This window comes from Hippichthys cyanospilos, chromosome 21 (assembly GCF_059441005.1).
Source record: "Hippichthys cyanospilos isolate Australia breed blue-spotted pipefish chromosome 21, RoL_Hcya_1.0, whole genome shotgun sequence".
Lineage (NCBI taxonomy): Eukaryota > Metazoa > Chordata > Actinopteri > Syngnathiformes > Syngnathidae > Hippichthys > Hippichthys cyanospilos.
The window spans coordinates 8042410-8060802 of record NC_142389.1 but is presented as its reverse complement, the minus strand read 5'-3'; the positions used below and the strand labels follow the sequence as shown (position 1 = coordinate 8060802).

The 18393-nt window shown below is 36.6% G+C and overlaps 1 protein-coding gene across 2 annotated transcripts in view; it reads right to left on the bottom strand.

Moving 5' to 3' along the window:
* The window catches only part of vps50 (VPS50 EARP/GARPII complex subunit), a 71120-nt gene that overhangs the window by 20887 nt on the left and 31840 nt on the right, over positions 1–18393 (bottom strand). For both annotated transcript variants that reach the window (XM_088405602.1, XM_088405603.1), the window contains exons 13-21: positions 16157–16289; positions 11285–11373; positions 11111–11205; positions 9926–10024; positions 9148–9238; positions 8623–8802; positions 5620–5738; positions 3857–3963; positions 3291–3412 (exon numbers count right to left, since the gene is read on the bottom strand). In XM_088405602.1, the coding sequence (XP_088261728.1) occupies positions 3291–3412; positions 3857–3963; positions 5620–5738; positions 8623–8802; positions 9148–9238; positions 9926–10024; positions 11111–11205; positions 11285–11373; positions 16157–16289 (1035 nt within the window). The remainder of the gene's footprint in view (positions 1–3290; positions 3413–3856; positions 3964–5619; positions 5739–8622; positions 8803–9147; positions 9239–9925; positions 10025–11110; positions 11206–11284; positions 11374–16156; positions 16290–18393) is intronic.

Genomic DNA, 18393 nt, shown 5'->3' with positions numbered 1-18393 from the left:
CATTAAAACTGGCGCAAAATGTCAAAAGAATACTTTTATAGAGAAAAGTATCTGTTTGGCTGAGATTTAAAATCCTTTTGAAGACTTTGACATACTTTGTCTGACTCATTTAGTTGTTAATGTGTCCCAAAATAAAACATTCAAACATTTGTTCGTCTCGCTTTAAAAAAATGGAATAAAAATGATTTGCTTTTTTTTTTTATGAACTTCAAAGGGGAAGTCGTTCTTGACAATAACATATTCTACGTCCCCCCTACTAATCTAAACACTGCATTCTGATTACATCTTTGTGGAATATGAATTGAGCAACAAAATCCAGCCATTTCTATCCAGCTCAGGGGCGGCCATTTTGTCATTTGTCGACTGAAAATGACACCAAGGTTGCTTCAGAGCTCAGATAACAACCAATCATGGCTCAACTGTCACAAACTAAGCCATGATTGGGCGTTATCTGAGGCCTGATCAACTGCGATGTAATTTTCCGTTGATAGCAAGCAACAAGGGGTGGCCCTTCGGATGGCTAGAAATATTAACCATTAACTACCAGCCCAGCTAAAATGGATTTTTGACTTGTATAGCTGTCAATAGTAGTGACTAAGGTAAATTATTCACTGCCAGTTTTGTAAAAAGTGCCTTTGACATGCATTGCATCAATAGCAGTTAAACAGAATGTCATGTTTAGACTCATGGAGCTGTGTACAACCTATTAATATGAAGAAAATTTGGGGGTTGACTTCCCCTTTAAAATGTCGCAAAATGACCTGGTAAATTAATACCCGTTATAAAAAACAAATATGAATGGAATTACCATTTTACTAGATGATACAAACTGAAGCATAGGAGCAAACACACAAGTAAATAATTGATCGGAAGTACATATAGAATAGGTCAAAAGTAACAATGGCTCGACTGAATAGAAAACACAGATTGCTACTCAAGAAAGCCTAAATAAAAATGACTAAGAAAAAATATTATGGTGTCGGTCAAGTTCTGAAATTCAGTCTAAGTTCATATCTTGAAGTGTTTTGGTTTTTTTTTAATCTGCACTGTATACACACAGTCCCACTCATTCTTTCAGTTTATTTAGTCTCCAATTTATCTCACTCCAAAGGAGTCGCATCCAAGTCTGAAACATGGAGTCCAAAACTGTCTTTCCACCAAGGCTAAACAGATGAACGTCTGATTATTTATGAAGTCTGTTCTTGGAAAATAATGTATCTTTAGCATACGTGTGACAGAGTGAGTTCAGTGGTTTCTCCGAGCCAATATCAACACATAATGGGGTATTTACCCTTTTTGAATATTAATGTGAGGCGTGACTCTTCAACCGGAGAAGTCAAACAGATCCATCTTGTTGCGGTGGAGCAAAAGTAATTCCTGGGTCAAATCGGCAGCATATGTGCATAGCATAAGGTCTATTTAAAGATTCATGGACTGATTAGCATTTTACAGTATGTGCCCCTCTAAACGTGACCATTAATGAAATGGTATAGCCTATAAAATGGTAGTCAATGAAGGTTGAAAAAACATGTAGTAGGTAGGTGGAAGATGGACATGAAAAAGCTAGAAGACACTTCTTTTGCCTCCACATGACACAAGCATGCAAGCGTTAATAATTTGTATTACAGCAGCCCCTGTGGAGCATTTATCCTCTTTATGTCTTTCAACTCAACGGGACAGAAGACATTTTTCTCTTGCAGGCATTACATTTTCCCTCAAGGGTGACGGCAAACGTGTTGTGTTTCATTGTGAAGCGGAATATAAGAAATGGCTGGGCTGAGTTGGAGGCAAGCTATCATTCAAATGGAATTTTCACAGAGATAATCCAATATAGATATAACTTCTACCTATCCATGTTTTCTACTGCCTGGCCTAACCTTTGCAGGGTCGCGTGGAGCCACCTGATTTTCGGTGAAGGACGATTGGACTAGTCAACAGTTAACAGAGCATGTATAAAGACAGACATGAATTCACACATAAAACTGCAAACAACAACATACATTAGACACTCATTTTCCTTCCGTTACCTTGAAAACATCTCATTCACAGTAGGATTGATTATAAAAACCTAAAAGGGACACAGTATATCTCTACCATGACCAGAACACCACTACACCCTCTAAAATATAATGAAATTTCTTCATATGCATTTAACAAATTTAAGATACTCTTACTTGACTTTAACCTCAAATTATCATTCAAATTCTAAGTTTCACTCAACAAATTACAGATATAGTTGTATAGTGTGAATACCAGGGAGGACAAGACATAAATCCCACGAGATGGGAAAATTGTAAAGCTGACATATAATGCTTTATATTGAATATTCTGTTTTAAAAATGTTTTCTTAATATTGAGTAGGCTGCAAGAAAATAAACGATCCAGAATTAAATACATACATAAAACCAGAGTATATTTTTTACCTGCAGCTCAGATCTTTGTTCTTAACAGTTTAAAAAATGCATGAGCTTGTGTTAGTTGCGGTATGTTGTCATGTTTTTTTGCAGTGTTTGCAAACTCTCTTTGTATTATCTGCAAATATTTTACCAAAATTAATAAATTAATTATAATTTAGAAAATAAATAAAATGTCAATGCGGTGAAGTCGTTTTTTTTAATGCCCTGAAATGGCGATAGAATATGATTTCATAACATCTTTGTGTTATTTATATACGAAGGTGGGACTCGCTCTGGGGGCAGTAGGAAAAAAAAAATAGAAAAAATAAAAATACAGCCCTCCCCCTTAAAAAAATAGATATTGTACAGCGCAGGAACAAGAAATCTTGTGGGATTTTAAACTCGTAAGATCTCCTCATACAAGATTTTGTTCCATTCCTAATTAATACCATAGACAATTTAAGGCATTGAATTTTAGTTCCCAAAGTAAAATTAGACCAGGGCTAAATGTGTTTGTGCTTAGGGCCATCTGAATTGTGTTCTTAAGTCAGAACTTGTGCTTTGAGCCAAAATGGAGACTGGAGTCACAAGTACCTTTCAAGAGGGAGCTATAGTTTTGGAATAAGGGAATAATTCACCCGTGAGATCATAAATCTACGAGACGGACCAGGGAATTCTCTCTCTCCTGTTACCGTTCAAGGCTCAGCGGGGCTACTGATACTGTTATGGCAAAATAATCTGTCAAAATGAGGGAAAGCCTTCAGCTTACTTGTCAAACTCTCAGTCAGTGATGCAGAATATTCAATTCGTGCAACCGTTCTCTGTGTACATTCCCAACCACTGAATACTGACTGGAAAAACAAGTCTTTTTATAGAAAGGTTATAGTAGTGTACCATGTCATTTCGTCCAAAGAAGGCATAAACAGCATAGAGGTAGTAGTCAAAGAGCTGCGACACACAGTGGATGACATCGAAGGCAATCGGCTTCAGAATACTCATCATCTGCATGTATTTTCCTGAGAGGACAAGACACAAAAGGATAAATGATCAGACATTTATATTTAATGACTATGATCATTAAATTTGGATTGAGTTCCTGTCGTGTCCCAATACATTTCTCCAAATATTATACTCCAACTTTGAATGTTTTCCAGCCATGTCAGTCTCACATTAATGAAAGGTTCCTGCTATTTAATAACATTTGGAGGAGATTAAAAGTGTGAAATTAAAATAAATGATATCCCGAATGAACCATGAGGACCTGGATCGCATTGCATTTGCATACTGTACTTTGGAATGTCACACGGACATCTTTGGGAGAGCAAGGTCAGAGCTCAGGGCAAAGGTTAACCATTATCACTGCTTCTCAGTCATAGCAGCTGAGAGCGCGATATGCGCGATGCGAGAAAGACTTAATAAGTGAGAACGGCCAGAGAAATATATGAAGAAATAGGACTCACCGACAAGTCGGATGACATTGAGGGTTGTGTTGGTAAGAATTGGGGCATTGGTCTTATTCAAGTTGTAATCGGACCTCTTCTTGCTTCGTACAGTCTCGCGAGACACACTGTTACAGAAAACAGACGTGACGTGACAAAATAGCTTCGACCATTATTATTCCTTGGCGAAAGAGCAGGACAGCAACCTTGGTGGAGGGGGAAATTGTTCTAATTGAGCCATCAGAAGCCATTACACAATGCCGGAGATACGGAAGGACCCCTAGGGTGAGGTCTCTGAACTGGTGAGCATGAGGAACAGGACCCCTGACACCCATCATTGAGCTACATTAACCAGCAATCATTACATGGGGCATTTAATTACTGGACGTGACCATGCGACCCAGTTCATAATGAACCATTAGCTATTCCTACTTAAAATAATAGGAGTATTTAGCATTTTTGTGGCTTCAGGCCAATACACACAATGGAAATTGTGAAGGGTTAAGCGATGATGGGCAAAACAGCCTGTGTGTCAGAACTGTGAAAGAATGAAATTCAACTCTGCCCACATATTCATGTGGTTAACCCATACCCTGCCATCGACAAACTTAGACGTCAAATACCTATTTTAACTGGCCACTATATAAGGCAAAATCCATTTCAACTGGACTGGCAGTGAATGAGTTCACATGTGAGTTTGCAGTTCATGGCAGGACATTTTCAAGACCGCATACCACAACAATGCCTCTGAACTGACAAGCTCCTAAATAAGTCATATTGGTTGCAGTGGAAGTCTATTCAGTTCTTTACAGCAAAACAAAACTATCTATACTCATTGGTCCTAACATTATAGAGCGTACATATGCATTATAAAGAGGGACAATGCAAGCTCTGTTCTTCTAAGTATGTAATCAAAGCTAATCAGTAGTTTGCTTGGATTGACATTGCTGTAAAAATCAAAGCAGCACTCTTATGGTTCCTATGTGGCCACTCAGACATGCTGCCCTCAACATATAATCATCATAATTCCAACAAAATAATCTCAAACCTACTTAATTTGCTACTTCAAAGAAAAAAAAATAAGGTAGCCATCTTGATTATTTTGACATGAGCTGCCACAAAGGACTATTTTTACTGGTTGACAAACAGATATTTTGACATCATATTGCATCAGCAAGCACTTAAACAAATAGATAAGGGCACAGGAGATTTTTTTTCAAATGAAGAGCAAATCAAATGGAACAAGCAACTTTTTGCTAAATTAAGCGACAATACCTTGCATCACTTTTTTCTTTTATATGGATGGACATTGTCATTATTGATGCAATTTTGCAGCACAGAAACCAAAAATAAAACAGATGTTACACGATCTATTCTCTGGAAATGCAGTCCCAAAGTTCAATAAAAGAGGAAGATATTTTTAGTTTCATCCATAAATGTGTTGCGCTGGTTAGGGGGAACTTTACTTAAAAAAATATTTAACCATTAAATTAAAAGGTTAAAAGGAGGTGAAATTATGCATGGTACATGCAAGAAAAAAAAGAAAGAAAAAAAGGGAGTGGGTGATCTGATGACTTGAAGTTAGAAACCCATTCATTTTCTTTACCACTTATCCTCATTGTAGTCACTGGTGAGCTTGATCATTTTATTTTTGGCATCTGTCAGTAAATGTCAAATACCTGAGAGTGGAAATGATTGACACCTGAACTTATTATAAAACTCAACTCATGCTCCCCTGTGTGTGTCCTCTATGTCACAGCACAGCATGAAACAGTGCAACTGACCTCTTGAGGGGAACATCCCCAGTCTGCTCGTCAACGTAGTCTCGCTTGAGCTCCTCGGGGACGTCACTGTCGCTGTCGTATTCCTGATAAGCACTCTTCTCCAGCTCGTCAGACTCGTACTTTAAAAACGCCAAAAGAATGTGACACAAAAAAGAAAGATCAATGCTGGAGAAAAGAGAGCAAGGACACATAGGAAAAATACACAAGGGGAACCTATTGTAGAGAATGGACTCTTAAGAAATAACACTTGTAAACTAGGACTGCATTGATAAAGATCAGGAGTTCTCAACCTAGCCTGTCATATATTTTTTCAGCTAAGTACCCTCTAACCAGTGCAGAGCATTTCTGGATGAACTAAAAGACCTGAATAGAATAGAATAGAATAGAATAGAATAGAATAGAATAGAATAGAATAGAATAGAATAGAATAGAATGCATTCATTGTCATTGTACACAGGTATATATATAAATTGGGAGTGCTGCTCTGATTGGTACGTTTTACTAAAATGAATAATGAATAGAATAAATTGTATTATGTTAAGAAAAAATAGAAAAGAATAGAAATCCCAATTTCACAGGCGTGCAATGCTTATTGTCACGTTGTTTTGTCATCTGTGTCTGATTTATTAAACTTAGAAACTACATTTACAGTGATATCTTTTGGCATATTAGAAACAGCAACTCCAGAAGATGCATCGTGAAGCATCATCTGTGTTATTTCTAGCTTGTCTCACCGAAAATTGTGTCATTTACAACAATGCGCATACTTATGAAACAAAATGAATGCAAACATCGTTTTGCAATGGAGTTACCAGCAAAAGGTTGCTTCATGTTCCAATTAATTTGCTCTTAATTTTGTGTGTGTAAAAAATACATATGTAACTCAAAGGAAATTTTCAGTGAAATGGAAACAAAAACAGCTTCCATGACCCTTAACTTATTAATTGCCTGATTAGGAAAAGACAAATTATACATCCTAGGGGTATACAACTACAAAAATGATAACCGTTTAAACACCTTCCAGATAAGACATTATTTGAAGCTTACCAGAAAGAATTCAATATATTTATTTTTTGTCCTACTTAACTGAGAGCTCAAGCATCACAACAACTCAAGAATTACAGGCTTAAGCACAACGAACGCTTGGGCTTTGAAAGCCTGACACATTAGATAAGGCAACACGGCTTTGAAAGGATAATATAGCCATATAAAAAGTAACCAGCGTAATAGAAAGAGAAATTGTGTATCATTCACAAATAGACCTTGACAGAAAAACTGAACGCTTTTTTTTTTTTTGAAGGAGACTGTAGAAAATGGTGCACACTGGACCTGTGTGCCTCTATTAGTGTGATATATGGGTGCAAACACAGTGAATACAAGGAACCGATCACTACACCTGGCTGTATAGTGTAGCTGTCAGTTCAAAAAAAAACTGCTGTACACCGAAGGACAACTGCTCTGTCCTTCCATCGCATGAGTCAATATAACAAAAAACACGTTTTTGATATCCTCGTAAAAATCCTTTCAGTCATCGTTAAAATACTGCAGCAAATGGACAAATAAATGTAACATCAATTTCAGGTTCTTGGATACCAAAGCTTAAAAACTTTGTATACAAAGAAACATGCATGTCATTTAAAGTTCCAGAAGACCGACGGGGGCTGAAACAAACCTCCTAAAACCCCACAGTGATTGTGTGCCAATTAATCAACTTGTCACTTTATAAACACAGTGGTGTATCTCAACGGGTAGCCTCATTAATTAGTCATATCCATCTCACTGATGTTGACTTGGCTCAAGAGGGTAGCTGTAAACTGTCAACACAAGACAAATGTACACTGTGCATACTGTACATAATAGTTGATGAACAGTATTGCCATATGTACTGCAAATAATGTATATTATTCTAATTGTTCTATCATACGCTTTGTTCACGGTAACCAATGTTGAATGCAAATGGCCTAAGGAAACCAGACTTTGTTCCCCTGAAAGGAAAATTGGTTTTGTCAGAGGCTTAGACAGACCCTTTGAAATACCAAAAGTTTCGTTGACGGATGAGGGATAGGACGAGACACAAATCCCACTAGACGAGATCGTGTCCACAAGATTTTGGTTTTTATGAAAATCAAAATGGCATCTGTTTTTGCACAGAAGACCAAATAACATAATGCCATTTAATTGATTCAATTCCAAAGACATATTTTTATGTTTTGGTTAGTTTTATGTCTGTTTAGTTATGTTTTTGTTGACAAGTATTTGGCAAAAGAGGTTCTAAATACAGCTGGTATGAGTTATCGATTACTTTGGCACTCAATTAAGTTCTAAAACTAGGTGGTACTACATGAATGAGGTTCTAAAGAAATTTAGAAGTAATCAATGACTTTAGTAATTACTTCAAGTAAGTTTACGATAGTACTTAATTCCTAGAATAATTGATTACTTTAACATTTAGTGACAAAAGTAATTAATTACTTTGGTACTAAAATTACTTACTTACTTACTTTTGGTAACTAAAAGAATCAATTACTTGAGTACTTAATTATCTAAAGTAAATGATCAATGTAGCACTTAACACATGTAGTACCAGACATTTTTAAATCTTCCTTCAGCCAAACATGATTTTTTTATTTTATTTTTTTTTAATAAATACCAGGGATTGAAAGTATGGACTCTTTAAATTAAAAAAAAAGAATGTCTTGACTGCCGTGATGACGTTTTTTCATTTGTTTTAATAATCAAGGTTTTACTTTACATTGTACTTAAATTTAACCTGTGACATTTTAGACAATTGTCTCCCCATAAAATTTGGTCAATGACACCAAATGACGTCAAAATCACAGAATTAAATTTGCTGGCTGAAACAGCACATTTTAAGCAGGCTGATTTGTTCAAAATTGATCAGTAGCAACAGCAACTATGTCAGGATCTCAGCATTAAACTGTGCAGTCATTTACATCTATTCAACCTCGCCCTTTAAAAAACATTTGTTTTTTTGGTACTCACCCCATTAGATGCCAGCACATCTTCTGTTTCTTCCTCTTTCTGCTCTACGTGCATTTCAAAAGGATTTCCCTCTTGCAGGTACTGCTGGAACAGAGAGCGTTCTTCCTGAATTTGAATGGCAGAGGCCTGACTGCTCGGAGAAACTGGAGGGGAGCGACACTTGTCCAAGAACTTAAACTCCTGGTTTAAGACAGATATGACACGGAAGAGAATGTATTAAAGCATTGACAGAAATCCAAAAAAGTATTCTCTTATGTCCCGTTTTGATCATAATTTATTATTTATTGTGTTGCTGAAAAGAGAGTTGAAAATGAAATTTAGAGGGTGTAAATGACCATGTCGGAAAATTCTTTGCAGTGCAAGTCATATTTTTTGCTGAAACATCAAATCAATACTATACAATTTAATGTCTTTATATTTCAAGTCTCATGAATCAACAGCCTAAACTTGAATACGAGTTTCACTCCCTTAAATAAGTCTAATATATGTAGTTTGACATCCGGAAAAGATAAGGAAATAACTCACATGGAGCTGCGAAATATTGAAGTTTGATTTGACAGGGCAAAGTTCCCATGTTTCATTCTCGAGAAACATTCGCAGCTCCTCCAGCCGTGCCCTGGAAAATTGTAAGAGAAAGTATTAAAAAAAAGCCACAAGGTTTTACCAGCCTTCTCAGTCAAAATGATAACACGCTGACTGGCGCATGAATTTAAAAAGTTATTCAATTAAACTTTTTTTTTTATTATCTTAAGGCGCTTCATGATGCATTTTGAGCCCTATGCAGAAGGAGAAAGGAAATGTGTCAAAAGTTGAAAATGTCCAATATATAGTCACTGAGAGATCAATAAACAAAAATTAAGATGCTTGACAGCACTGTTTTTCAGAATGACGCCAGTACAAGTCCTCAACTCTTGAATAGTAACTCAAATGACTCAGCTCCCATCCTCTATTGTTTAGAATATCAATGACTCAAAATAAATAATAGGAGAATATAGAACAGAGTTGCAGGGGCGACACAGTTGTGGTAGAGTCATCATCAAGATTGTGGGCTTCATCCCTCGATCATTGTGACAAAGTGTCCTTGAGCAAAACACAACCCCCCCCTTGCTCCTGATGCTGTGTCACCAACAAGTAAATGAATCATCAGTGTAACGCACTTTGACTAACACATCCTTCCAGCTGATAATCGATCATATTGATATTGGTCGTGGACACAACTCTTGGCTGAAATGTCGGTATTCTATCAAGAAAACATGTTGTTTAGGGACACCCCTATTTGTCATAAGAGTAACAATGATCTCACCTGTGATAATTTTTGAAGTAGTTGACACTCTGCCGTTTAATGGACTCTTGCAGGACCTCCGACTTACTGCTACAGAACTCCTCACCCACCTGCATCAGCCTAAAACAAAATACAGCAACAGAATAATGACACCAACTATAAGCGATAGTAGGAAAGGAATGTAGAATAGATTTCATGACAACAAAAATGTGAATCTGAATTTGGTGAATTTGGTCCACTGCAGCAAAAACAAATTAGGGTGACTGACAATCAATAGCTAAACAGTGTAGATACAGATGGATGAATGAATGAGTTCCCATGTCAGTGCAGTTTTTTATTTTCTTCAAATCCAGTATCAAATAAATGTTTGAAGATGTACAAGAGCTGAGGGAGCAACAGCACTGTGCGCTGATTGACAACTGGGCCAGACAAAAGACAAATAGTAGATGATATTTACAAGCTGTCATTTGTAAAACTGGGGAAATGGTACAAATATTTGAGAACATATAAAGAGGGACTTTTGGACAGGCACAGTACGTGTAATGCATAAATTACTCCTATCGTGTACAGTATTCCATATGTTAAATATTCAATGGCATATACAGCTCTAGAAATGTTCTTGGGTTCATAATTCTTATATTAGAACAAAGCTGCAGACACTCTGAAACTTACTACAAAGTAGTGTATTCCCAGGAACAAAAACTCCTTCCACACATTTATCTCATAGCACGCTTGACCAGTTTCTGAAACTGAGCAGATGTGCCTATTAATTTTCTGTATCCATGAACACAAATTAGGGTTAAGTAAAAAATAATTACAAGGCGTGTACGGTTGGTTTGTTGTTTGAATTTGGGCATATCCAGTGTGCGAAGGTGTTCTATGCTTATCTGATGATTTGAATAAATCATTTGACTGAGGAGCGGAACAGGAAAAAAAAAATCTAGAAATGCATGGCCATTGATGTGCACTGGATCCCACCAATTGATTCATTTTTTTAGTATGGAAAAGTACTGGGAAGCTTTCTCAATAGGATCAGCATGAGTACATTTTTAACGACTTTGAGTTGAGATTTGTATTAGTCATACAAATTGCGACCAGTGTTCTGGAGAAGGAATGTGAACCCATGTATGCTTCTGTGGTATAAAGTCATGATGAAACGCAAATCATTAGCAAGCAAGAGCAACCTGCACTAGCTTTAAACAATACCTGCTGATGACATCCAAAACCACGATGAAGTCATCATATTTGAAGTTAGACATGTCGGTTCCCAGAATATAAGCCTTCACTTTTAACTGGACATCCTGATCAAAAGAGAAAAGAATGGTCATTTGTTAGGAATCTCACTTGTTATCGAACATCAGAAGAGAATAGACAGCCAACCTGCCAGATCCGTGTAAGTCCGTGCTCCAGCTTCTTCTTTACATAGCTGCGGTCAATCACTAACTCAGAATCCGCCGCCACTGCATCCTCTATATATTTAAAAAGAGAATAAAGAATGGCTGAGGAACAAGACACATTTCTACTTCTCTATTGTTGGCTGAGTCTTTTCAACAGATAATACATCAATCATCTCAATAGTTGATTGGCTATCACCCCCCGGCCATAGCTTTGTACCTTTGTCTTGCATTAAAATCTTTCCTAATGGGTGCGGTCGGGCCGCGAGCCAATCAGGTGTCTTGTAGGAATGCCCGCCTCACTCATGAAACTCACACATGCTGTTAGGTAGAACCCCAAGTATTTACTTATGCAAAGGAAGAGCAGGAAAGGGCATTGCTGCACTGGAGTGTTGTAAATCACTTACCTTGATTTGTTTGTAATAAATTAGAATTTCAAGTGAAAACTGATTGTTATCATGTTCGATCAGCTACAGTCTTCACTCTCATTAGACTTGCAGGTGCCGCTAATATATCTGCAGCACCCGTGAGACTGAATGGGAAGGGGAAGGGATAACAACAGTACAGTTACTATAAGGTTTAACAACTTAAGAATTAGGTAAATATGTGTACTGCAGTTATATTTGTCTAAAATATGTGAAGTATTAATATTTTTCACATTAAAAAAAATTCAGGTACCTACATACACATGCGCTACTTGTTTTTTTCACTTATCGCAGGGGTGGGATAGGGGGTTCCAGTCCCCCATTAGCCGCGAAAAAAAAAAAACAAAAAAAAAAAAAAAAAAAATATATATATATATATATATATATATATATATATATATATATATATATATATATATATATATATATATATATATATATATATATATATATATATAAAACCCTAACACACACATGCATACACACTAAGTACAGAAGATGCTTTTAGAAATAAAACCAACTTCATAGTATGGACCACCTCCTCACGTCATCTAAGTATGTGCACATAAAATGAAGAGCAAGAAGCAAGCGTGATTGATAAGAGGACAACAAGATGGGCCTGTCAAGGTCATTTTCAATAGGCAAAAGAACTTTCAGACCAAAGGAATACGACGAAACCTTGGTTCAGTAGGGATCAGCGAGTATGGATTTGTCAAAGCCCACAGGAAACCATTGGAGCCTTTGAAGGGTTTTTTATTCACGCCATACACACAAAAAATATATAAACTGCGCCAGTAAAAGTGTGGTATTGTGAAATGTGTTGATATACTATACGCAATAAAATCCTTGTTGACAACTGGTGGAATAGGATTCACAGATTTTTATTGGAAATGCTCAATATATCAAGTTTGTTGTCAAATAAGTAGAATTATATGGAAAACAAAATATATAAATTAAAATTCCTGTATATAAGATAAGAAATAATAAATTAGCTATGCAATGCAGTTGAACAATAAAATGGATATGGGGGTGGGTGCTATAATTTTAAAACAATTTGCCTTTTTCAGATCAAAATGACTCATGCCAAGTTGTAATCTCTTCTCACAGCGAAAGTCAATCAAGAGAAAGTTGCATGAGAAGAAATCCTCAAGGTTCTCCCACTTAAGATATGATCACACTGTAGCTTCTCGTGTGTGAGCACACAAATGGGATACCCACCGGACCAGAGTTAATCTCCCTGGGAGGAATATAATTAACAAGAGCAAAGCTCTGCTCTGCCTTACTTTAGATTTCAAACCACATTACCCCACCAAAAGAAAGATGTAGAACATATTTTGAATTTGTACTTCATTTGACAGACATTTTTATCATGAGCAAATTATTTTTCCTGTTTCTATTCACATTTATGTTCGACAACAATATTAATTCTGCGTGACCTGTGACCTGATGTGTGCTTTATGTCTTATCCTTCTCTAGAGGTGTATTTCACACCACTGAGGTAATGGATCGTAATCTATACCTAGCTATGTATTCTGTTCCCACTGACTGTATTGACTGCATCAAACACAAGTGAAAAAGAATCATCATTAAAAAAATACTGTGTATTGCAAAGACTCCATAAGAAACCTTGTAAATGTATATCTGCATAAGTGCTCCTCCTCTTTTTCTTGACCCATGCAATCATTATAGAAACAAATGAGACAAGCAGTAATGTGTTTTTTGTTAGGTAGGCTGTCAAACAGTATATGCATTAATCAATTGCAAATTACAGATGTCCCCATCTCCACATGTTATCTGCACGGTCATTTATCATGAGTAACAATAGTAATAATAATAACACGGTGGAAGTACTTATGTAAATGTGAAAGAAATTCAATTACTATTTAAAAATGTTGATTTATACATGGGGCAAAAACATGCAGTGGAATGTCTATGTAGATGGTGACTGCAGGGCACAGCTGACCACAATATTGCTTTTAATCCAAATATATATTGTGTGAACAAATACAAATACATTTAAGAAAACATTTTAATGTTTAGCACAACATTTTGTTAGCATCGTAAATGGTCCTACAGAGGGCATTAACATTGCTGCTGGAAAATTAAGATGACACAATAGATTCCCGCTTTCATATGGTGGCTGAATAAGACCATCTTATATTTGTTTTTATCAGGCTGTGCAAACCACGCTCACATTTTTATGATTTGATCATTTAGGTGAAACTTGTTCAGATGATTCAAAAGCTTCCAGTCTTTCCTTGTTGTGGATGACATACTGTACCTTGCGTCAAGGCTTCATTTTCTCTATATCACTGTTAACCACACAAGCGATGGAAAGTAATTCTAGACAAAATAGCTTCACCTTCGAAAGATGACACTAAGTCATCATGCCTGGCCATCAGCTAAACCTTTAGCTGAACATTCGGTTCATTGTTACCATCACGTTCTGTGTATTGCTTCTTTTTTCATTTACTGGGGAATTATGTTTAGTTGAACTCCGACTGACAGCTGTCACACACAATTCCGCCATGTCTGATTGAGTTTGCATCTGGTCACAATATTTCATAATTCTCAATCATATTATAACCCAGTCGTAATAAGACTAGGTTAAGAGTATTACATTACATTTGACATATGCAATACAAACACTAAAGAATGCAAGCTGAATTTCAACAAATATATATATACAATACCTGCCATCGACTTAAAGGCCAATAACAATGGCCTGTAAAGGCAAAGCACTCATTTTTATTTATTATTACACAACCTTGACCTCTGTCCATAATGGCCTTCATTGTGAATGAAACATGTCCAGATATAAGCTACAGAAAGACACACGCCAATAAAAGTTACAGGCGGTGAAAACCTGTCCTTTCATCAAGGGGAAAGATTAATGAGCGAAATGTTAACGTGAACAACTCAATATAATAAATGCGGGGAGTTATACTAAGTAGGATCGACACTGAAGTAGAGCAATCTATAGTAGGCTTGACTGCTATGACACAGGTGGCTTGTAGTGTGAGCTGGAGGTCAAAGTCACCTCAACATACTGTTGAACAAATGAGACAGCACATGCACAGTAAATCACTACAGCGACGAACCACGCACACATTAGGAAAGACTGTAATGCAAGACGAAGCTATGGCAAGGGACACCTCGACACACGGAGGTGAAAGCCAATCAACTATTGAGATGATTGATGGCACTCTTGGCAGGAACTGAGGAGCATGTCCTTTCCTTCACAGGGAAGATGGCATTTAATGAAATGTCCACCGGACTTATTATGTTTCCAGTCATTCATAACCCACATTCATCTAATGGCACTTGAGCAATGGAAATAGGTCAGGTTCAACAAAGACAAGGAAGAAATGGTTAATCTGGGGCAGAGAGAAAATAATTCACTCATTCAATACCTTTGACTGCTATAGACACCAATGATGCACTTTAACAGAGATGGTTTTTTTTCATACCAAACAACATTTATCAGAGCTCAACACTAATTTTTGCACAGGTAGCACTGGTACTGGTAGCAACTTTTTCAGTAGGTCGCACCGCACAGGATTTGATTGCACACGTTTTCGGGGAGGTGCGATATGACCACATTTGCTGATGTATAGTTGTCACAATTTGTCCAATTTCATTTCTTGTGACAAAGATTGGCGGTCACTCAGAATATGACATTTGAAAAAGATTTTACGAATTGTTTAATTGATTTAACGAAATGTTGTGCCATATTCCTTGGTCGCTTTTTTTTCGTGGTGCCTGTAACAAATAGTAAATGTATGAATTTATGCACTAATTAAAACTTGTTCACATCGTGCAACCGGATTTCACCAACATTTCACCAACATTTCACCATTTTTTAAAGCTTGACACTTTGCGGGTGACTCAAATTGGAAAATTGGAAGCAACGGTGGCTAGAATTTAGGAGCGCCGGGCTGCTGCTTCTGAATAAATGTAGTAGAAACATTGCGTCATTCAACAACGCTACAACAATGAATGACTGTCGACATCAGAATGGGGATACTTTCACTCCTCCGTGTAGAAGCACACAAATACCCTTGAAACATGTGTGTGATTCTTCTCTGCAAGCTGCAGCCCTGACCAAGCACTGTATTATGCTGCTATCAAAAAGCAAAGAAAGATTAGTGCTCTGGAGAGCACCGACTCCATTTTCACCAAGCCTTTTAGTTCAATTTGATTCTGTGCCATATTTATTCATCTTAGGTTACTAAAGGGAAATTTAGTTTTTCATGACTAACATATAACTTGAGAAATGATGTCAATGTGAAGAGGTGATGGGATTAGGGGTTGAAAATTATTCTCGAGTGAGAATGAAAAAAAATATGTTTGAGAGGTGTGAAGTCTGGGAATGTTGTAGAAGTGTCTGCTTCAAATGCAAAACATGAATTAGCCCTGGTGAGATGCAGTACCTGGTGTGGGTGTGGTCACTTGCTTGTCATGCTCCTCGTGCCACTGCATCGTGCGATGGTAACTCAACATCACCTCCCACAATGCTTTGCATAGATCCGTCAGACATGGAATGTAACTGTCCAAGGTAATATGCTGCAAACATAGAAGTAATGCAGTCAATGACGCTATTTTGTGTTTGAATTGAAATATTGCCAAAAGGAAAACGAAAGAAATACAAAAATCGAGCAAACACAGGTTAAAACATATCATATCTAATTAATTCTTAGGCTCATTATTTATTCACACTGTCAGGAAACATCTAGTTTCTGTGTCAGAAGAAATGTACTGATGGAAGAGCAAATTAATGCATGAACTTGTTAGGAAAATTATGTAATCACCAGTAAAAGGGTTCCAAATGAACCACTTTCTCATTTGACTTTTTGGTGGGGTAATTTACAATTAAGTTTCAAATGAATAGGAATTGAATGCTTCACTGCCACAAGCACGCTTCACTGAATATGCTTTTATACAAAGAGAATGAGGAAACTGTCAACAAATAAATGTTGTCATCTTATGACAAACATCTTCACAACTTGCTATTAGGCAACAATTGCAATTAAGTGTGTCACTCAAGATGAAACTAGTAATTGCTTCAATCTGGGTAAAATGCTATTTAAAGACATACAATGTGAAATGGGAATCAGGTTGAGGGACCAGATGTGCCATACATTTGACGCTCCATATTTTCCACAAGTCAACCATGTCAGCGGTAGTGTATGTTGCCAAGCAACTGGTGCACAGGAAGAGGTGTGAGTGTAAATGGGTCTGTGGGTTTGATGGAGAATAAAACCTCAGTTACACCTACACAAAACCACAGCTCTGTACGATGTGAGCATTTAAGTGGGGTGCTGTTTAAAAAAAAAAATGTTGCTGGAATCAACATTTCTTGACAGAAATGTCACAATATCAAAATAATTAGATTTTTGACTGCGCTGTGATACAGCGGATTTAAAAATATTAAATTCAGTGTGGATTTTACGGTTACGTGTGGGTAAGCAAGGGAGTAAAACTGTAATAGGATTAAGCTAGATAAAATTGAATTCATACTTTTTTCTTGATTTTTTCAATTAAAAATAGCCAAAAATGTAACAAAGCCAAAATTAAAAACAGGGTATACTCAATGACAGTGTTTCTCAACCTTTTTTAATGATATGCGCCTTGTGAAATAGTTTTACAGCTTACCCCCTAACCAGAAAATAGCATTTTTGGATATAAGGAAAAAAAACATTTAAAAGAGATATATAATGGATGGATGGAACAACATTTATAGCGGTTTGCCTCAGTGTATTTTATTCAGAAACTCCAGAAGATAGATCGTGTGACATCTCTTGAAAACTAGTCTTATAACGTTGTGTATGTATGACATTTAAGGGCTAAAATAAAGGGATACAATGTTTTGGAAAAGAGTTACTAAATCACTATGAAATAATTTACACAAGAAGATGCCTCATGTGCCAATTAATTTCATCTCAATTTGAAAAGAAAAAGGTCACTAGTCACAAGTCACTAGGTAATATACTGTATGATGCCGACATGTCACAAAACTTTCTGGCACATTCATGGGAAGCCAAACAAGCTTAATTTTTGCAACTACGATGCTATGCTGTGCTATGCTACTTTATGCTATCATATGATATGCTATACTATACTAGTATTATGAATTAGTAGACTACACTAGTTAGTACCAACATGCGACATTAGTATCTTATACAAGGCACGAGCTAACATAAAGTATGATGCAAACGTGAAACAGAACTCTCAAGCATGTTAATGTGAAGCCAAACATGCTTAATTCATTTTGTAAACAACCTAAAGATTTCTCTCAAGAACAAAGTATTCCTGCAATTTGATCTTGTGTGGATCATATCGCTGGTGTCAGGTGGAATCCTCCTCTCTCCAAAAGCATCACTTCAAGGGATCCCAAAAATAGTTTGTTCAACAATGAGCATTGCATGTTGGAGCTGGCTTGTGATACAGTTAACAAGTACAACTACCACTGTCGGTTCATTTATGAATTATTTCAAGGTCACCTCACCTTTTTGCAAGATACACAAAGACTTACACAATCATTAGAGTCATATACTTTAATGTAAGCCAACAGTGGAAGTCTAACAGTGGTACTGCTGTGTAGTGAAAATGTCTTTGACTATATAACAAGAGAGCAGTAGTTAGTTATTTATTGTAAAGTGTTTCGATT